Below are 22,570 nucleotides of genomic sequence, written 5' to 3'. Positions count from 1 at the left end.
ACGTTAGACTCCAGCTCTCTACCTAAACGGGCACAACACTGTTGCTATAGCGCCGGGACACCTCCTCGTGAGGTAGCTGTTCGCGCTTTATAAAACTCTGTATTATTATTATTATTATTATTGCCAGTTCCATATCAGCAGCAGTTGCTCCGCCCATCCTTTAAGCTGATCTGTCACTCTCTGTGGTACTATTTGCTCCATCTTACAACGGTTGCTGTTTTTTTTTTACCCCTTTACAGTGTCTTGATTTAATATTGTCTTTTTTATAACAGGTCCTGTGATTGCCACAGCAATCTTTTCATTAAGACCTAAAGAAGAAGCCGGTCTGGGCTCTGTGGACTTTCAGGGCTTGGAGACGAAGGACAGAATTCACACAGCTCCAGGTGAGACACGCAGGAAGAATCTCTCTCAATCCCACAGAATTAGTTACTGCGATTTGTTGTGGTCCAGAGCGCTTTTCCTTTTGACACTGCCTCAGATTTACAAGGATGTGTATATCTGAGGCAGTGACAAAAACTAACGCCATTCAAAAGTTGGCGTTAGATTGGCTCAACAGGAAGAAATCATTTATTTCTCCTCGTTTTTGCTTTTTCTATGTGTGCTGGATTTTACAGCGCACATAGAAAGAGCAAATCGCATTTCTGCACATAAACAATCATTCCCTGCAACACCGCCACCCTTGCACTAATGTGCAACGGAGGCACCCTTGCACTAATGTGCAACGTAGGCACCCTTGCACTAATGTGCAATGTAGGCACCCTTGCACTAATGTGCAACGTAGGCACCCTTGCACTATGGTGCTGTAAATATACCCCAGTGTCGTGTTTTGTTCAGCTCTCGTTCACAGCAGGCTCACCGCCTCACATTGTGAGAAAAGCTAGCACCTGATCTCTAAATACAACTCACTGCAGACCTCTGCTTTATGCAGAGCAGCTTCAGGGATCTATAGAGGTTTAAGGAGGAGGCCTCACGATAGGGGAACCCTCCTAAAAACGGCGTTAGTCGATGAGAGCAGTGCTGCTCCCCACTTTCGTTAGGTTTTGGGGGTACTTTAACGTGGTTTTGGCATTGATGAAAGCCGTCTCGTGATACACTCCATGTGATGTCATTAAATATGCCACTTGGTTCTCCTAGAGTTTTTCAGAACTTGAGTGCTCCTCCATCTAGAAGTATAAATGAACATATAGGCCTCGAACCCTGTGAGGTCACTGGGTTTGTGGATGGTGGTCCATGCCGTTGTCTTGCTGGTTACTTTATGGTGGACTACTAAACTGCCCTGGTGACTGGAACCCCAGGTGGCTGAAACAAGGGGTCAAGACTAACCTGCCCTGGTGACTCGAACCCTGGCACGGCTGAAACAAGGGGCCGAGAATAACCTGCCCTGATGGCTCCATGCAATACTAACCTGCCCATGGTCATCGCTGTTGACCCTAGATCAGTGTCTATGAGCCGGAACCACAAGGTAGCCTTGTTTTTTAGGAATGTGGATAAATGCCCCCACCCCATGCCACAGCGATCAAGGTACATGTTTTCAAGGGTCCGCGTGAGTCCGCAAACATATTTTGCTGTGCGTGGATTCACTGATGTAAATACTAAAATTTGGAAGCATAAATCATTGTTTTTTCTTTTTTAACAGCATATGCGAGTCCTGAGCAGGATGCTGTCTTCAGTGGACACCAGTACTGGAGTGGTGACGCAGGCATGGATGAAAGAGAAACCAACGGTACCAGCTCAGGTCAGCAAACATTAAAGGGAAGTCTCTGTAGAGTGTACAGCAAAAATGGCAATGCGAATCATAACATGTTTTGAAAAAGCTGCAGGAATGTTATTTAAGAAAAAAAAGTACATAGGACTCGAGTGGGAAAATCGGGTTAAATCCCATCCCTCATTCAACCATTGATTGCACAGGGGTCTGATTTATGAGTTTGTCGGTAAAAGCTTACAATCAAACTCTTCCACCAATACATTTCAGCGGGTCAAACCTGCTAACATGTAATGGATGAAAAACGCCAGGTGAAGATCAGGTTGTCTGAATGTGGTACTTTAAGAAGCCGGTTATTACTCAGTCAAACGGGTAACCTGGTAATCGGCATTAGTTATTACATCGATAAGTATAGATCTCGGGATTTCATGATTTATCAAGAGCTATAACTATCACCCAAGTCCAGAGGCACTGGTCTGATGTACAGGCTGAGTTGCTCTGGTTACAATGAAGCAATGCAGGCACATATGGGCCCCCACCCTTCGGGGGCTCCCCAATTAGTCTACAGCCTATGGATAATGGTGGGATATGAGAGTTTTGGGGACCCATTGTTTTGTATTACGCCGCTGTGTGGGAAAGGTAACATGGAAATCAGCGGTCTCCGCCTGGGTTCTGAAGTGTTGGTCTAGGGTGATGGGAGCACATCTTACCTCTTGCGGCCTGAGGGCTGCCGTTAGACCTCACATGGGATCCGTCTTCCTCATACTTGACCCGCTGCAAACCTACGGAAGGCGCCAGTCACACTTCATCAATTCACTACCAGCGCAGGAGCTGTGAACCGCCTCTCACTTCACAGAAAAGCAACAATAAACTTAACTTTTAGATGATGAAACAATAGCTGGTGGAGGGTTCAGTGGAGGCTTGATGAGTCTAACATATATAAATCTAGTACTCATACACAAACATTCTTATAGGAACCACGTCTTACAATTGTTTTTATAATACATTATTGATTATGCTGATGTCACCATGTTAAAAAAAGGCACTCTGGCCAACACGTTTCGGCATGACGCCTTCAGCTGAGCCTATTTTGCTGTCAATAATCACATGTTAAATCAATAATAGTCCTGCCACCATTTTCGATAACATTTGCAACACTAGACCGCATAACCTACAATATATGGGGCAAAAACCACCACCATAGCATTTCACATTGTAATGTAACCAATCCTGAATTCATAAACGTTTAAAAGTAAAATGAAGGCAACTACAATTCTGAACTACGTACAGTGTAAACCAGCATCAATATAGGGACAATTTTATCTATGAACGACTCTCGTTCGATATTTCCAACAGTGTAGCAGTTCCATTTTTAATGTTCCAAAAGTAATTCTTCTTTACCTATATAGAGCAGAAGTGATACAGGGTAAAATCATCTCCCACATTAAAGCACCCCACAATTATATGTTTCCAAAATAAGTGTCTTTTTACATATTATGGTAACTCCAATTTACATATCCCCTCAATGCACCAGGAAATCTATAAAATGAGCAGAACACATGTAAATGTAATAGGAAAAACCATATATGTGCATGCCCTTTGAACCTGACGTGGAGTGAGGCAGCCTGTGAGCCATCAGCGAATCCAGGATGAGGGGATACAACAGTTATCTAACTGAGAGGACTTGATGAACTTTGACACTATTATTAACAATTTACCAAAGATTGAACAAGTGTATCCAAATATGGGGGCAGATTTACAAGCCCCTTGCGCCACTTTTGCTTCACTTTTAACATGGGAAAAGTGGCGCAATAGTGGCGCAAGGGGCTTGTAAATCTGCCCCATGGTTTATATAAGGAAAGTATATGAAGGATTCGCGTAAGGGTGTGTGATGCAACCATATCCAACACAATGGATACCCAGTGGTAGGCTAGCATACGTTAACCACCACGCCCTCTCTTTCCTGTGACTAGTACACCACACAACCTTCTTTTCTCCAGGAACAGCCTTGTCCATTATCTTTTGATTAATACTTGCGTAGGGCACGGACTGCGGCTGGACCTTCCACTCTCCTTGAGTGGTAATTACGCCCTCACTGATCCCATTGGATCTCTCTCTCCCCCCATTTTGTATACAGAATGTGTACGATGTCAGACACCCCCCTTGCAATCTTAATCTTTAGTCAGTCAGGCGATTTGACACAGTCACTTCAAACCATCAACCGTACTGGCCTTTCCTCCAAAGGTGCCCGCTCCTCCCTGCTCCAGCCTTTCCCACTTGGCTCCTGGTGGTTTTATTAGTTCCTAACCAATAAGGGACAGTTCAGTTCCTGCCTCCCTTTTTGTTAGATGGAAGGTAAACGACCATTAACATCCCTTGTAGTACAAGGCCCCCCAAGACCTCTTGTACTACCCTTCTTACATCCTTCGATGGATCCTCTCCATTTGACCACGATATTGTGAATTGTAGAAAGATATCCTAGAATATTTAATCTCCATTTTATGCACAAAATCTTGCTTTTCTTAGGCTGTCAAGTCCGCTTTACAAAGACCTTTGGACAGCCTTCCCAAACAAACCCCCTGTCACAAAACCCACCCAGACATCTAGATACGTACTCCACCGTGAGAAGAGTAAATCTTTCCTTCTCATTCAACTAGGGCGAATGAAAATCAACCTTTCTTTTCCTGCGCTTTGCTTCGTGTAGCCATTCCATCCTCCTTGCATCTACTGACTAGTAACATTATAAGGCGCTTCTTAAAGTCAGACACCCCTCGAGCCCAATGTCAGCTTACTGTCCAAGACTGCTCACAGAAACACCCTCAATTCCTTGCTCGCTCTTTCAGTTGTGTCTTCTCACTCCAGTGTATGGCATGAGGTCACCCACACTGCAGCTCCACGCTTCCTCTGAACCCCATTGTCCGCTCTTTCAGTTGGTGTCTTCTCATTTCAGTGTACGGCACGAGGTCATCCACACTGCAGCCCCATGCTTCCTCTCAAGCCCATTGTTCGCTCTTTCAGTTTGTGTCTTCTCATTTCAGTGTAAGGCACAAGGTCATCCACACTGGAGCCCCATGCATCCTCTGAACCCCATCGTTCGCTCTTTCAGTTGGTGTCTTCTCATTTCAGTGTACGGCACGAGGTCATCCACACTGCAGCCCCATGCTTCCTCTCAAGCCCATTGTTCGCTCTTTCAGTTTGTGTCTTCTCATTTCCGTGTATGGCATGCATTCACCCACACTGCAGATCCATCCTTCCTCTGAACCCCATTGTTAGCTCTTTCAATTTGTGTCTTCTCATTTCAGTGTATGGCGTGCATTTACCCACACTGCAGATCCATCCTTCTTCTGAATGCCATTGCTCGCTCTTTCAATTTGTGTCTTTGTATTTCAGTGTACGGCATGACAACACCCACACTGCAGCTTCATGATTCTTTTCAAGCCAATTGTTCGCTCTTTCAGTTGTACCGTCTTATTTCCATCAATAATCGTCCACCTTCTTTTCTTCCGCCCAGGAGCATACTGGTATTCTTGCACTCCAGCGGTCAAGATGAGCAGCCCTGCAGACTCATTCACAGCCACTCTCCCTGGTTTTAAGTCTCTAAACCGTATAAGAGATGCATAAAATAAAAGATCGCCCTCACACATAGGTCTCAGATTATTCCGCTGTCCGCAGGGTTGGGAGTCAGAGAGGAGAAAGCTGCAGAGCTCCTCAGATGTCGCTTCTGAGACAGGTTCAGAAAAGGGGGTGGTGATGAACAGAGTGCCTGAATTAAGCAGACCACTCTTACCTAGTCCAAAGATTAGGGCTTGATCCATCACCGTTTTTTAGCTCACTGCACCATCCCAGCTCAGAACTTGGCTATATGCAAATTAGTCTGTTCCTGTCCCAGTGCATGATGGAAACAGGGCAAACCAAACTACCAAGCCAATTCTTATACTGGGAAGGAAACAAGCTTCCGGGGACCGGTTTCTGCCATTTCAGGCGTCGTCGGCCCGGCTTGCTTGTATCCTGATGGTGCAATGAGCAAGGGACTCACATCTGAGTATACCCTTCCACGCTTATGGTGGACAAAATGATTCAGAAAAGGGGGTGGTGATGAACAGAGTGCCTGAATTAAGCAGACCACTCTTACCCAGTCCAAAGATCAGGGATTGATCCATCACCGCTATTTAGCTCACTGCACCATCCCAGCTCAGAACTTGGCTATATGCAAATTAGTCTGTTCCTGTCCCAGTGCATGATGGGAACAGGGCAAACCAAACTACCAAGCCAATTCTTATACTGGGAAGGAAACAAGCTTCCGGGGACCGGTTTCTGCCATTTCAGGCGTCGTCGGCCCGGCTTGCTTGTATCCTGATGGTGCAATGAGCAAGGGACTCACATCTGAGTATACCCTTCCACGCTTATGGTGGACAAAATGATTCAGAAAAGGGGGTGGTGATGAACAGAGTGCCTGAATTAAGCAGACCACTCTTACCCAGTCCAAAGATCAGGGCTTGATCCATCACCGTTATTTAGCTCACTGCACCATCCCAGCTCAGAACTTGGCTATATGCAAATTAGTCTGTTCCTGTCTGTTAGAACCTGTGATGCCAGGTCACCTAGGGTAGCCTGGCCTAGGGATAAGACATGCAATTTCCAGAGGCACAGTGTGAAGGTTGCAGACCACCCAAAAGTAAATCCACGCAATAGCACACAAAAACAACACTACACCAACTTGTTAGGAAAATATGAGCTGTTTTATAAAAATAATATATCTTTGTTCTTTTTGCTTTTAGAATTCACAATTAAATTACACTTCAGTTTGTGTGGAATATAGCAGGAATACTTTTCAATTCTAAATCATCTTAACCACCAGCATTTGTAGTATAGACAGTTCACTTAGACAACTGGCAGATAATTCTTACACTTTTATAACTCAGTTAGGCAATTACTGCACTCAGTTTACTATGCATCATCTCTCACTACAGTATTACTCTAAAGTTTGGTAAGATCAACCTTTTAACTAGATCAGGGTAACACTTTCCTTTACATAAACAGCATTTACAGTTCTCTTGCTTTTCCTGTTAGAGAGAAATGGGTTAAGAACCACTTAAGTCAGCTTTATAATAGAACCCTTTCAGGGATTCCACATAGACGCTGTACTCCCAGAGTCAGAGTCTCAATTTATAACCAGTTAATCCTGTGGAAGACAATCCCCCACGTAACCACCTCCTTACTTGTGACTGTCGTTGTTGGGATAGATCTGCATCAGAGGTACAGGATTATCAGGCGTGAGGGGCTGGGGAAACAAGGCTAAAGAGGCTCCCACGCCTCACCAGACTCCTCGGCTCGAGCCTGCTCCTCCGCGCTGCTCTCGCGCTGAAAATTACTCAGGGCAGACACCACAAAACCCCCACACCTCTGCCGGGCCTTTTTAACTCTCCCTCCCTGCTCGGGCCGGCTCCTCAGCGCGGCGCTCGAGCAGGAGGAAGCGACCTGATTACCCGGCCAGCTGCAGAAGCCTCCGGCGCCTCTCCTCAGCGCTGCGCTTGGGAGACACTCCTCCGGCGGGCATGCGCAGTAGCGCTCCTGCCGTTTCCGCCTCTCCCGGCTCTCTCTCCAAAGACGGACACTGCTCCGGGCCTGCTCACCTCGTTGCCCCTCCTTCCGGGGACATCCGCCTCCGACGGGGCATGCGCGAGGACGCCTACACTTTCTTCCAGTCAGGGTCACTACCGGCAACGCGTCTCAAGCGCGATAGGCGCCCCCGGGGTCCCGCTCACAACGGGAAGCCTCGCAAGGCTTCTCAGGCTCAGTGGATCCCGGGAGGGTGCTGGCACAGAGCGCGACCGGTGTTTCAGAGGTCCCACTCCCAGATCACCTCACACTTTCCACCCAACAGGCAGAGGGGCTTGCCACACGCCACAGGACCAGTCAATGGTGAGGAAATACTACAGTTGTTCAGAGAAGATATTTCCTTTCTTCACTAAAACGAAGAGGAAGGGGGGGGCTCCTTCAGGATAAAGCCAGAATCTACTTTCTTAGCGCTAACCCCCTATTCCTCCTTACTGGACAGACTAGGGCTCAGGGGAACTCTTAATTCAGCTCCCAGGGCAGGGTTCTTCTTAGCTTCCAAAACTATCAGAATTAACCCCTTCACCTATCCGCCCAGGATCAGCAGGATGGGCTAGCTTGGCTAGGACAACAGGAAATGGGGGGGGGAAGAAACCTAGACAGAGGGCTACTCTTGTAGAGGAAACCACCCTTCAGGATCCTACCCATGCCAGACCTCAACCTTCACTCTAGCTGCTCCTCACTGACAGACAAAATGTCTGTCCAGCATTCCGCCTTATATAGGCTGACCCTCAGTGGTCCAGAATGGACCAGAAGGTTCTGGAATGCCCTATGCTGGTCTATGGGTAAGTTCTGGACTTGGCAGTTAGGGCAGTTGGTAGCCACCATTTTGTGGTTCCAACTTTCCCTGTCAGAACAGGCCTCTGGGCCTGAGGTAAAAGATTATGAGGGGATAAAGAACACCTATCCCCTTGACCAACACCTAAAAAAAGTAGTAGACACAAAAATTATTAAGGGTATGAGGGGCAAAAAGGGGACAAAATAAATAATAATGAGGAGGGACTACGCAAAAAAAATCCAGACAGGTCTAACACTGTCCCAGTGCATGATGGGAACAGGGCAAACCAAACTACCAAGCCAATTCTTATACTGGGAAGGAAACAAGCTTCCGGGGACCGGTTTCTGCCATTTCAGGCGTCGTCGGCCCGGCTTGCTTGTATCCTGATGGTGCAATGAGCAAGGGACTCACATCTGAGTATACCCTTCCACGCTTATGGTGGACAAAATGATTCAGAAAAGGAGGTGGTGATGAACAGAGTGTCTGAATTAAGCAGACCACTCTTACCCAGTCCAAAGATCAGGGATTGATCCATCACCGCTATTTAGCTCACTGCACCATCCCAGCTCAGAACTTGGCTATATGCAAATTAGTCTGTTCCTGTCCCAGTGCATGATGGGAACAGGGCAAACCAAACTACCAAGCCAATTCTTATACTGGGAAGGAAACAAGCTTCTGGGGACCGGTTTCTGCCATTTCAGGCGTCGTCGGCTGGTCTGCTTAATTCAGACACTCTGTTCATCACCACCCCCTTTTCTGAATCGCTTCTGAGACAGGGTCGCCTCTCACATAAGAGCTTGTATCTGCAATAGAGCACATCTGTCCGGTGAACCCAAGCTGTGTTCCTTGGTTATAAAAGCAGCTCGTCTTTGACCCCGGATTACATCTGGTTTGATGAATGCAGATGTTCAATCCACCCTGGAAAAGAATAACCCCATCGAGCAGCAAAATCCTCTCTCTGATCCTGGGCATGGGAGGGTGTCAGCACCACACACAGATTTAGATCCTTAGATCCACAACAAACCACGCACCTGTCATCTGCCCTCCACCCACATCCACTCTGAAGACTCAGCACCCACCCCATCGTCTCAGAACCACCCCTGGGGCTGATCCCGACACCACTTGAATTTGCCAAACCTCCTGTGGCCCCACAATACCTCAGCCTCAGTGGAAAAGGTTTGTCTTTTCATAACAATAGTCACAATGTTCAGAAAATGTCTCACTGGTCTGTTTACGTTTCCCAACACACATCTGAGACGACTGCTCCCTGGATATGAACAGCTGTTGGCGGCAGCATGTGTACCCCAGGGGCATCAGAGGGTGGGCCACCCAAACCCTCAACGTCGATTTAAAAAGTGCAAAACAATTCTTCCCATCGTAAAGGGACCTGCACCGGCCCTGCAGAAAGGACAGTGAAGCCGATGAGTAGGCTGTCTGCAGACTGAGGACCACCCACCCACTGCACGCGGCCTCCTGCTGTGCACTGCAGGCCCTTTAACCTCAACTCTGTTCTTATAACCTCGACCAATGAAGCATTTGGGGAGGGGGGCGTTAATGACACGGACATGACCTTTATCCGAAGCCTACTTCATCCCCCTAGGGGTAGATTTACAGTAAGTGGCACATTCCTGCACATCAGCAGGGATGCACCAGTTCTTGTGCGCCACGGCTCGGCCACCATGGATGCGCCGCATCTACAATGCTGCACACCATGGGGAAAAAACGGCACAGATGCGTGACGCATCTGTGCAGTAAAGGCGGCACATTGCTGGAGTTGCGTCGCAAGAGCGACGCAGCTCCAGTAATGCTCTGGGGGGCCCTATCTGTACAATGCTGGGTCAATCCTTACGCCTGCTTCAAGCAGGCGCAGGGTTTTGACGCAGCATTGGCTCAAAAGTGACTGAGTGAAATCTTGTAGATTTCACTCTGCCACTTTAGGAGGCGTTCCTGCGCAGGAACGCCCCTCCCCCCTGCGCAGGAAAGCCTACTTCTGGCGCAGGGCTTTACAACGTGATGCATCTCCCATCTGCTGGGGGCAGCCGTGGACCGGTGCAGTGGTCCCTTGGCCCAGGTCTTGCATCTAATCCTTGTGAGCATTGACCCGCTGCTTCCGGCTTCAAGTCATGCAGCAAACACTGGGTACTGGGTCTGAGCTGCAGACCTTAGTCAGTCCTTGTTCCCCCAATGCCACCGTGCAGGGGGTCTGACCCTGCTGAGTGCCCGGGCCGGGAGCACCATATCTGCATTTGACGTCCCATCCACTTATGCACCCCCAAAACCATTGTGCCCCCCTTACATCCCCTAACCAGTGAGTATGACCTGTGCCAGGTGCGGTGGGCACGTGCTGCCAGTTGGGACCGAGGCATGTGGCATCCTGCCCTGTTCAGCAGCCTTGGCAAAGCGCTCCACAATATGCTGTGCCCTGGGTATGTGCACCCCCAGCTCTGGTCCCACACACAATATTTAAGGTCACAATTGTTGTCGCCAACCCGCAGTGATGTAAACGTGATCCCAGACGCCCTGGTGTATCTGCAGGGGGTGGCCCGTCCTCTGTGGGAGAGGAATTGGCCTAACGGTTGTGGTGGTCGACCTCGAGTCTGGGGAACCAGGTGTGAGTCTCGGCAATGACGCGGAACCTCCTGTGATTGTGGGCAAGTCACTTAATCTCCCTGTGCCTAACAAAAATGAATGTGTGTCCTCATGTAATGTAACTGGTGCTTGTGTACAGCGCTCTGATACCTGAGTCCTTCGGGTCAAGTTTGCGCTATATAAAACTCTGTGAAATAAAAATCCAGTGCTCCAAGGTGAGATTTTATGTAAAAAAAACCTGCACTCTTTGAATAACTCATATCCATCTGCTGCGGAATGTCTCATGAGGGTCCCTTCCTAGGGACAGGCATGTCCTGTGTTTTTCAATTCACCCTCCGAGCAGTCAGAACTCCCCTTTAGTAAGGACGGTAGGGAAGGGTGCGCTCCTTCTGACGCTCAGTCAGAGCCTCGGTTGAGATGTAACCTCATTTGTCATCCTTCATCCCATTGCAATGGACGCTCAATCCAGCGCATTCATCATCATATAAAGCTTGGTTAAAGGACGCATTTAGGTTGCCCATTTAAGCTTTAAAAAATATATTTCTAGAATAGATGGATAACATGCCGGCTTTGTAATTCTCACTACATTTTATATTCCTATACTTGTGTTTCTATTTTTATATTTCAAGATGGTCTTTTGTAAGCTTATTAAAGTTGGCCTCACAGAAGACATGAATACTCCTTGAATGTTTTGACAGGACATGCAGATTTCAGCTCACAGGCGCCATTTAAAATTAAAAATGAAGGCACGTTGCGTTCAGCAGCCGACATCAACCCCGAGAGAAGAGAGACCATCGCCTCCTCTGCAAGTGAGTAAAGAGTTTTTAGCAACCCATTAAAGCAGGAGGTTTGGGGTCACATGTGCTCAATGGGCTATACATCCAGTTTCCTATCAATCAACATATGTAGAGCGCAACACTGTCACCCTGGGGGTATCTGGGCGCTGGGTGGCAGGTCTCTGTCGTGCCAGCTCTCCCTGCAACAGGTCTTGAGGAAACCGCGGGAAGGGAAGAGGGAGGAAAGCAGCAGACAAAACAGAGGGCAGAAAAACAAGCAGTGAGGGCAAAACAGAGGGCAGAAAAACAAGCAGTGAAGGCAAAACAGAGGGCAGAAAAACGAGCAAGAAAGGCAAAGCAGAGGACAGAAAAATGAGTACGCAGAAAAGGCAAAACAGAGGGCAGAAAAACAAGCAGTGAGGGCAAAACAGAGGGCAGAAAGCCAAGCAGTGAGGGCAGAACAGAGGGCAGAAAAACTAGCAGAAAAGGCAAAACAGAGGGTAGAAAAAATGAGCAGAAAATGCAAAACAGAGAGTAGAAAAAATGAGCAGAAATTCAAAACAGAGGGTAGAAAAATGAGCAGAAAATGCAAAACAGAGGGTAGTACAAATGAGCAGAAATGCAAAACAGAGGGTAGAAAAATGAACAGAAAATGCAAAACAGAGAGTAGAAAAAATGAGCAGAAATGCAAAACAGAGAGTAGAAAAAATGAGCAGAAATGCAAAACAGAGGGTAGAAAAATGAGCAGAAAATGCAAAACAGAGGGTAGTACAAATGAGCAGAAATGCAAAACAGAGGGTAGAAAAATGAGCAGAAAATGCAAAACAGAGTGCAGAAAAACAAGCAGTGAGGGCAAAACAGAGGGTAGAAAAACAAGCAGTGAGGGCAAAACAGAGGGTAGAAAAACGAGCAGGAAAGACAAAACACGGGGCAGAAAAACATGCAGTAAAGGCAAAACAGAGCAAAAAACGAGCAGAGGAGGCGAATATTGAGGGCAGCAGGTAGACAGGCAGCAGAGGGTAGTAGACTGCAGGCAGGACAGGAGAGCTGTCATCTGGAGGCCTGGCACGAGGACCGGCTTTAACATTGCGATCCTGTTGTCCTGTTAATGAGTTTTCATTTTCTGCCGACTTCTTTTGGGCCGCCTTGTACACCTCCAACTTCACTTCAGCTACAATACTTTTTACCAATTCTGCATAGTATGTTACTTTGCTTAGGTGTTTATAACTTTACTTCCACAGAATGTACTTCCTCGCTCTCCCTACCTCGTTGGTATATATCATACATCCTATACATCAGCATTTACTCGCACTCCATCTATACTACACGGGAAACAGCTTTTACAATGCGGTCCCTTTACAACGCGGTTCCTTTACAATGCGGTTGTTACAACGACTGCGTTGTTACCAGGCGTACCATTACATCGCATTGCATCAACGACTTGCTGTAGGGGGGCGCGCTGGTGTTGAATTGACAATCCAACACCTTGCCTGCTGTTGCACAAAGTGGAGTAGGAAAAGTAAATAATACTATTCCTAAGTCCAGCGCGCCCCTGCAGCAAGTCGTTGAAACGACCTTCGATGTATGGTTCGCGTGGTGACAACCCAGTCGTTGTAGCAATCTCGTTGTAATGGAATGCTTGGACAACGCATTTGTTGGAAAGTCATATTCCACTACACGCTCCACCTTACTACCAAACCTCTCTAGTGTGTCTTGTTTAGGGAAGGACAACTGCCTCAATCACCAGGCCATTTTTAATTTTATGTTGTTAAAAAGTGAAGTGAACTCATGCCTTTCGTGGTGTAGATGTCATATCCATGATCTTAAGGCAGCAAATCATCTCGTTAAGGACAGTTCAGCTCTTTATCAAGCTGTTTCCCAGGTTAAATATTTCTATAAATTATTCCCCGGGTTAAGGAGCGGTTGTGAAAGGCACCTTAGATTTGGATATTGCTGATTCAATTTGTGAAAGTCAGGATCTTGAAAAGAAACATTTACTAATCTAGAATGATAAAATAATTTGAGATGCATATTAATTTGGAAAATATTACATTTCATATATTTGATATTTTCATTGTTCTTAAGAGGACGGAATCAAAGCATGGTTGGCACTGATCGTTTCCTGTATAAACTGATTGCTGGAATTGATAGATAATGAGTAGTCAGTGATTGTCCCTGCTTACACCCCTTGAAGATTGTGTCTTTAGATACATAATTTTAATTCCTTCAGAAGAAGGTTCTTTCTTCCGTGTTGTGGTTGTGCACTTCAGAGATGCTCCCTAAAGATTTTCGTGTCTGTGTCCTGGGCTCCGCGCAGCAGGTACTTTGATCCCTCCAGCCGCTTGGGCCCTTTGTGGGGTTTCTACTTTCAGTCAGGTGTGCAGCATATTTTACTATGAATTGGTTTTTAAAATGCTACAGTTTAAATGATACACACATCACCAGAATGTACTGTTGAGCAGACACTTCTATCCCATATCATTCTCTTCGCAGGGCGTGCAGACATTGCCCCAGTGGTACCAGTCAAAATTAAAAATGAAGGAAAGGCGTGTTCGGTCATCGACCTCACTCCAGAGGGAGCAGAAAGCATCACGTCTTCCACAAGTGAGTGCACCAGAACGAGTCTCATCGCCCACCAGCCATGGAGAGTGTCCAGGACGAAGGATGGTGGCTCAGCTCTGCTCCTCGAGTCGCTTCTTCTTTCCATACTCATTCCTACCTCACTCAACATCTTGCCGCTGTGATAACGGAGTGTCTTTTTCTGCAAACATTTGTAAAGTCTGGGTTGCTTGTACTGTGAGACAACGTGAGGGTGAATGTGACTAGCTTAGCATCAGTAACACATGACGCAGACTTTTGTTTTGGTATCACATTTACAAATGACCCCTCAGCTGCTCCAGTCTGCACCTTGTCTCCTTCTCCTTCCTTCAACAGCAAGTGTCTCCTCATATGTCACCCCTATTCATTGCACCTTCTTTTAGGCCTGGGCGTAGTTCTCGCAGTTTTGCTACGCAGAACTCCGCGAAGTTACAAAAAACCTCTGCGAAGTTCCACGAGTGGCGGAGTGCAGTGCGAACTGCAGTTTGTGCTGGTATTCCTGCCGCTTGGGTAGAAATTCTACCCGAGCAGCAGCTCGCGCTCGCAAACGCGAACTTACCGTTCGCGATCGCGAGCAGGTAAAAACCTCTGTTGCACATCACGAAGTGGAGTTTTCTGCACTCCGCGGAGTGCAGAAAACTCTGCAAACTCCACGAACGGAGTGAAGTTCACCGCCCAGGCCTACCTTTCTTACTGTGCAATGCTTGTTTTCCTTTGAAGCCAGGTTCATGCTAACAAGTCCCACATTCATCAATACACATTTCCACGGGCAATCTTTAAATAGATCGCCTTGGATGGCTCCAGCGTTGAGTCCAAGCCCACGGTCAACAAGTCACCCTTGTTTTATCAACTTCCCTCCCAGACCTCCCTTTAAGTGTTCTCTTCCGTTTATGAATTCCTTAAATGTCTCTTACTTGATTATTCGACTGTCTGCCTCTGAAAAATAACAACGATTTGAGAGTATTAGGGGTGAATTACCCCCTAATAATGCTCCAGCTGTTGGTCCACTCATGCACCACAAAGAGTGACATTCCACTTAGTAATAAAGCTGCCTCGTATTCTTAAACCTTTAATTTGTTAAAGGACTTCACTGCAAATCTTATGAACATTATTTTGTTCAACATAAAAGTCTTTCTGAAAGATCTCACAAAAATGAGAACCAAAATTCAAAGTGAAATAAAACTACTAAAGCCAGATCTAAGAATGACCAAACCAAGAAGCCCTGGAAACATTTATAGCTAATAGGAAAGTGCACTGTGGTCTCCTGAGGGGTGGTCACTCCTAAGGGGTGGTCACTCCTAAGGGGTGGTCACCACATCTGGGGCCTCAGATTCATCTGTTGTAAAACTTATCCCAGCAGATGTTCCTGACAAGAGGCCAAATGAAGGAGGTTACAGAAAAACTCCCAAGAAGATTGTTTCTTATTGACCTGTGAACGGTGAGGCACGTGTAATATAGGGAGGGTGAGGTCGCGGAAGACAAGTTGCCTCCACCAGCCTCTGGCGCGGTAATGCTGGCAGATACATTATTAGACGACCAGCGTTTTTCAACCGAACCTGATTGACAAAAGGGGAGCTGAGGTTTGCTCTTCCTCAAGAAAAGTTTGGAAAAAAATTGCAAATGGTCCAATTTAAAGCAAATTTAAGAAAGTAGGATGATTATTAAAGTAATTGGAAATGTGCAGTTTTGAAAAAATTAAACACATTAAAAATTGTCCCACATCTTACTACAATCCTGCTTCAAGCCATGACTTCCAGTTTGCTGCCTGCAATATTCAAAAACCGCAGGGTTGGAAATCATCACCCAGTGGAGGGCACCCCTGATTTAGCGATGCATCGGGTTCTGCGAATGATGCAAGGTAAAAAGAGGTAACTCAGGAATGCCACTGGTGTATCCTTTAAACAAAGCGATCGCCAACATTTAAAAGGGTCTACCTTGGGTCAGAAGCAAACCCCACCCGGGCCCTTCACAGCTCAGCAGGGTTACTGGAAGCAGGGGTCTCAGTCCCAGGACCCCAGAGTAAGCCCCTGCAGCCAGCTCACAGGACATTTATCTATTTATTTATTTATTTTGAAAGTTTTATATAGCGCGAACAAGATCTTTGCAGATATCAGAGCGCTTCACAGACGAAGGGAACAGCGTGTGGGTAAACTAGCAATTGGGGTGGGGAAGATACAAGTGGGAGCATAGTCATCAAGATACATCAATAATGATACAAGTGCAATATAATTGATAGCGTAAACACTCAGGCAGGTCAATAACATGCGTCATACAAAAATGCAAAAAAGATTAGTAAAACTGAATGGTGCACCGTCTGTGAATAACATTCCCAGTCATAATTCAAGTGTATTTAGCCATGAGGATAGCCTTTACTTCTCTCTTAAAAAGCATGGTAGAGGAGATGAGTCTGATTTCAGGGGGGAGTGAGTTCCAGATCCTGGGTGCCATTCCTGAGAAGGAGCGTTTATACGTTGTTTCCTTGCGGAATCTTTGGGGCTTTAGCAGAAGGTTGTTTGTGCCTCTGGTGTTCCTAGAGCCTCCGGAAATCGTCAGCTTTTGGGCGAGGTATCCGGGTGAGCTCAGGTGGACAGCCTTGTGCGTGATGCAGGCGATTTTCAGATGAATTATGGCTTCAAAAGGCAGCCAGTTCAGGGCTCTCAGGTCAGGGGAAATGTGTGAGTGTTTTCTTGAACCGGTGATGAGTCTCGCTGCAGCGTTTAGAGAAGCTCTTATGGGTGCTGTGGTAGTTAGGGGGAGACCGCAGAGGGCGATGCTGCCGTAATCTATTCGAGGGATGACTAGAGCTTGTACCGCAGTTTGGAAATCTTTGGCTGGAAGGAAGGGTTTGAGTTTCCTTAGGGTATTGATCTGATAGTTCGCCCCTTTAGTTGCTTTGTTGATGTGTTCCTGCATGTTGATGTTGGTGTCAAGTGTTATTCCTAGAGATTTTTCTGAGTCCACAATGATGGGCTGAACATTGAGTGCCGTTAGGTGTTTAAGCCAGATTTGGGTGGTAGTGATCTTCGCAGGAGGTGAGATCAAGAGGAACTCTGTTTTAAGAGCATTGAGCTTGAGGTGATTAGCAGCCAACCATGATTGGGTGCTTCTGGTCGTTGAGTTCAAGAGCATAATGTCTTTGGGTGATTGTACTTTGAGATACAGTTGAGTGTCATCGGCGTACATGTGGAATTGGACATTGGATGCTTGTAGCAAGGTGGTGAGAGGTTCCATAACTAGGTTAAACAAAGTTGGGCATAGGGAGGATCCTTGTGGGACGCCTAGCGTTACCGGTATTGGGGAAGACATCAAATTGTTACTCTTGAATTTCTGCGTTCTGTTGTGTAGAAAGGACGTGAACCACTTGAGCACAGTTCCAGATATACCCATTCTTGAGTTTAATAGGTCAAGTAAGTTCTCATGTTTGACGGTGTCAAATGCAGAGGAGAGATCAAGAAGGATCAGGAGGCAGGTATCATTTTGATCTAGGATTTGAAGGGCGTCGTCAATTATGTGTATCATAGCAGTTTCTGTACTGTGGTCCGCTCTGAAGCCTGATTGATGAGTGTTGAGTAGCTCAAACTGATTAATGTGTCTAGCCAATTGAGTTTGTGCGCATTTTTCGAGCAATTTGGCAAGAGTCGGAATGTTGGTAATGGGACGGTAATTATTTAGATCAGAGGGGTCGGCAGTAGGTTTCTTTAGTAGAGGTGTGACTTGTCCAACTTTCAGGGAGTCGGGGATGGTCCCTTGTTGAAGTGAGCTGTTGATAATTTTAGTCCAAAGTGGGAGGAGCGACGGGGTAAGGTCTTTGACAGCGTTGGCAGGAAGGGGATCCATGGGGTGGTTGGCTGGTTTCACCATACTGAGCAGTCTACCAATTTCTTCTTCCGAGTAGGTGGCAAAAGATGACCACGTAGCATTGTTTTTTGGTTCAGTGGGTGCTGTGCAGAGGGGTTTGGGGTAGAGACTTGCGTCAAGGGGGAGATCATTCTTTATGTTGTCTGTTTTTTGGGTAAAGAAGGAGGCGAAGTCTTCACAGGAGGGTGCATCGCCCAGAGTACTGAGTGGTTGGGGTTGTTCCTTGGATTGTGTTCTGATTAGCTCAAACAGCTTTCTCTGCCTATTTTTGGCATGGTCGAGCTGACAGCTGAAGAAGTCTGATTTTGAGCGTTTTATTTTCCTGAAGTAGGCATTTCTCTTTTTCTTCAGCGTTTTTAAGTGCAGTGCAGAGGGAGCAGATCTCCAGGTGCGCTCTGCCATTCTCATGGCCCGTCTATCATCATTGAGACTCCCGTTGTACCAAGGATTGGATATTTTTGTGGATGCTCTTTTTAGCTGCAGTGGTGCAGCTTCATTAACTAAGGCGGTCATAGCGTTGAGATAGTGATCCGTCAAGGATTGGACATCTGTCATGCCAGTGGGAGGAAGTAATATATTGCAGCTGTTGGGGATAGAGAGTTTGGGTTGAGTTTTTTCAGGTCTCTTTTCCAGACTTTGGGCTTGACGGATTGAGCCGGGTTAGCTTTGACTTTTTCATTGATGAAGAATGTGATCACGTCTTTTGAGTTAATCCAGATGCTGCTCTCATGTTGTTCATATTAGAAAACCGTATGACAGCAGCGCCAGGATTGTCTGGAGCAGGCATAACCAGCGCTCCCTAGGAGGCCGGGCAGCTGCGGCTGTGATCCTCGGCTCACTAATGGTAGTCAGCAAAAAGAGGCGTCAAGTGCACATGTCGGGTTGGTCGAAGAAAAAGAGCCACCCAAACCGACCTGCGCATTGACACTGCACTCACGTTCAGACCCAGCCAGCCTGGCTGCTGTCAATCATCAAGCCCCACCCCTGCCTGTATAACGCACACTCATGAGTGACATGTATCCGCCTGCAGTGTGCACCCGACCCAGCACGCAGCAGCACCGCTGAAATAACATATTGGCCAGGGGGAAAAAACACTTCAAATATACTTAAAATTTTTAATACAGGGGAAACAAATACTGGGGGGTGACGCTCTTACGCCCTCTTACAGGAACCGCCCCTGTAAAGGAAGATGATACTTCAAGACCCTGTGCCTGAGGTCAAATCTCTTCCCTATAATCCAGGATACCTGAAATCCTTTAATAACACAAGACGCTCACGGCTGGCGTCCCACGCCTGGCTGAGTTCAAACAGTTTCCAGGACGGTCCCATATGCAGTCAGTCCCTCCTGTAGTCCTGTCCTCATCACTATGACTCGAGGATATTTACCAAGCAAATTCAAAGATGTTTGAGATGCCCCATCATTATCCTTATCTTTGCTGCATCTAAATAATAGAGGCTTCCCCTGGAACACAGTACTCATGTCCCGGCCCTACACACATCTCAACCCCCCCAGTGTGCGTGTCAAGCACCTGAAAGCCTGCTAAAAAATAAATATACGATGCCTCCAAAGTGAGTCATGCTGACAGAAACATGCCATGACTAGTATTAAAAGTAAACTCAGTACACCATAGCCACAACAAGTGCTAAACAATTCGGGCGAAACGGCGACCCCGGTGACAAGTGACGTGTTCTATAGTGCACGAGAGAGTCGTAAGGCTGCATATACAATATTCTGAATAGAAAATAAGGTGCATCAGTAAACCAGTAAACTGAGCGACTGCTCTTAAGGGCGCCGCATTAAGTTTTTAAACCCTTGAAGTCGTGTGTACTGATGCCTGTGTTTCCACATCAGGGCCTGAAGGGAAGACCCCGGAGGCATCAGTCGGCATCAATGAAGCAGGCGAGACGTACGCCATCGACATCCTGCAGCGTCCGAGGCGAGCCGGAGTGGATACTGCTGGTGAGTGAACCACATTCCCCTTCGTAGAAGCTCAGGGAACTAAAGAACACTGGGGAACTCGCCCTTGATTTGTCGAGTGTGTGGTAGGTGGGTCCTCTGAGCCTGCCCTTTACTGGCCATTCATCTCATAGGTTTGAAGCAGGCACATCTCCTTTCTCCGATTCAACCCTAAGGAAGGCCTTGTGTACATGAATGCCTAGGGTTATTGCACCTCGCACAGACGCATGTTATGTTTAAGCGCAGGACTACGGTTACTGCAACTCACACAGACACATGTTATGTTTAGATGCAGGCCTAGGGTTATTGCACCTCGCACAGACGCATGTTATGTTTAAGCGCAGGACTACGGTTACTGCAACTCACACAGACACATGTTATGTTTAGGTGCAGGCCTAGAGTTATTGCAGCTCACACAGACGCATGTCATGTTTAGGTGAGGGCCTAGTGTTATTGCAGCTCGTGCAGATGCATGTTATGTTTAAGTGCAGGCCTCGGGTTATTGCAGCTCGCGGAGACGCATGTTATGTTTAGGTGCAGGCTTAGAGTTATTGCAGCTCACACAGACGCATGTTACGTTTAGGTGCAGGCATAGGGTTATTGCAGCTCGCGCAGGTGCATGTTATGTTTAGGTGCAGGCCTAGGGTTATTGCAGCTCGTGCCGACGCATGTTATGTTTAGGTGCAGGCCTAGGGTTATTGCAGCTCACACAGACGCACGTTATGTTTAGGTGCAGGCCTAGAGTTATTGCAGCTCACACAGACGCATGTCATGTTTAGGTGAGGGCCTAGTGTTATTGCAGCTCATGCAGACGCATGTTATGTTTAAGTGCAGGCCTAGGGTTATTGCAGCTCGCGCAGACGCATGTTATGTTTTGGTGCAGGCCTAGGGTTATTGCAGCTCGTGCTGACGCATGTTATGTTTAAGTGCAGGCCTAGGGTTATTGCAGCTCGCGCAGACGCATGTTATGTTTTGGTGCAGGCCTAGGGTTATTGCAGCTCGTGCTGACGCATGTTATGTTTAGGTGCAGGCCTAGGGTTATTCCAGCTCACACAGACGCATGTTATGTTTAGGTGCAGGCCTAGAGTTATTGCAGCTTACACAGACGCATGTTATGTTTAGGTGCAGGCCTAGGGTTATTGCAGCTCGTGCAGACGCATGTTATATTTAGGTGCATGCCTAGAGTTATTGCAGCTCACACAGATGCATGTTATGTTTAGATGAGGGCCTAGGGTTATTGCAGCTCACAAAGACGCATGTTATGTTTTGGTGAGGGCCTACGGTTATTCCAGCTCACACAGACGCATGTTATGTTTTGGTGAGGGCCTACGGTTATTCCAGCTCACACAGACGCATGTTATGTTTAGGTGAGGGCCTGGGTTATTGCAGCTCACACAGATGCATGTTACGTTTAGGTGCAGGCCTAGGGTTATGGCAGCTCACACAGATGCATGTTATGTTTAGATGAGGGCCTACGGTTATTCCAGCTCACACAGACGCATGTTATGTTTTGGTGCAGGCTTAGAGTTATTGCAGCTTGAGCAATCACATGTTATGTTTAGGTGCAGGCCTAGTGTTATTGCAGCTCACACATATGCATGTTATGTTTAGGTGCAGGCTAAGAGTTATGGCAGCTCACACAGATGCATGTTATGTTTCGGTGCAGGCCTAGGGTTATTGCAGCTCACAAAGACGCATGTTATGTTTAAGTGCAGGCCTAGGGTTATTGCAGCTCACGCAGACGTATGTTATGTTTAGGTGCAGACCTAGGGTTATTGCAGCTCGTGCAGACGCATGTTATGTTTAGGTGCAGGCTTAGAGTTATTGCAGCTCACACAGACGCATGTTATGTTTAGGTGCAGGCCTAGGGTTATTGCAGCTCGTGCAGACGCATGTTATGTTTAGGTGCAGGCCTAGAGTTATTGCAGCTCACACAGACGCATGTCATGTTTAGGTGAGGGCCTAGTGTTATTGCAGCTCGTGCAGATGCATGTTATGTTTAAGTGCAGGCCTCGGGTTATTGCAGCTCGCGGAGACGCATGTTATGTTTAAGCGCAGGACTACGGTTACTGCAACTCACACAGACACATGTTATGTTTAGATGCAGGCCTAGGGTTATTGCACCTCACACAGACGCATGTTATGTTTAAGCGCAGGACTACGGTTACTGCAACTCACACAGACACATGTTATGTTTAGATGCAGGCCTAGGGTTATTGCACCTCGCACAGACGCATGTTATGTTTAAGCGCAGGACTACGGTTACTGCAACTCACACAGACACATGTTATGTTTAGATGCAGGCCTAGGGTTATTGCACCTCACACAGACGCATGTTATGTTTAGGTGCAGGCCTAGGGTTATTGCAGCTCACACAGACGCATGTTATGTTTAGGTGCAGGCCTAGAGTTATTGCAGCTCACACAGACGCATGTCATGTTTAGGTGAGGGCCTAGTGTTATTGCAGCTCATGCAGACGCATGTTATGTTTAAGTGCAGGCCTCGGGTTATTGCAGCTCGCGGAGACGCATGTTATGTTTAGGTGCAGGCTTAGAGTTATTGCAGCTCACACAGACGCATGTTACGTTTAGGTGCAGGCATAGGGTTATTGCAGCTCGCGCAGGTGCATGTTATGTTTAGGTGCAGGCCTAGGGTTATTGCAGCTCGTGCCGACGCATGTTATGTTTAGGTGCAGG

General features: G+C 47.0%; 1 protein-coding gene across 1 annotated transcript in view; it reads left to right on the top strand.

Moving 5' to 3' along the window:
* LOC144767904 (uncharacterized) overlaps positions 1-22,570 on the top strand; it is a 62,304-nt gene that overhangs the window by 23,180 nt on the left and 16,554 nt on the right. The window contains exons 3-7 of the mRNA XM_078651245.1: positions 273-383; positions 1,637-1,735; positions 11,384-11,494; positions 13,955-14,065; positions 19,770-19,877. Coding sequence (XP_078507371.1) covers positions 273-383; positions 1,637-1,735; positions 11,384-11,494; positions 13,955-14,065; positions 19,770-19,877 — 540 coding nt within the window. The remainder of the gene's footprint in view (positions 1-272; positions 384-1,636; positions 1,736-11,383; positions 11,495-13,954; positions 14,066-19,769; positions 19,878-22,570) is intronic.

The sequence above is a fragment of the Lissotriton helveticus genome, chromosome 7, assembly GCF_964261635.1.
Source record: "Lissotriton helveticus chromosome 7, aLisHel1.1, whole genome shotgun sequence".
In the NCBI taxonomy this organism is placed as follows: domain Eukaryota; kingdom Metazoa; phylum Chordata; class Amphibia; order Caudata; family Salamandridae; genus Lissotriton; species Lissotriton helveticus.
The sequence above is the reverse complement of the archived record's forward strand: the minus strand, read 5'-3'. Positions and strand labels throughout refer to the sequence as shown.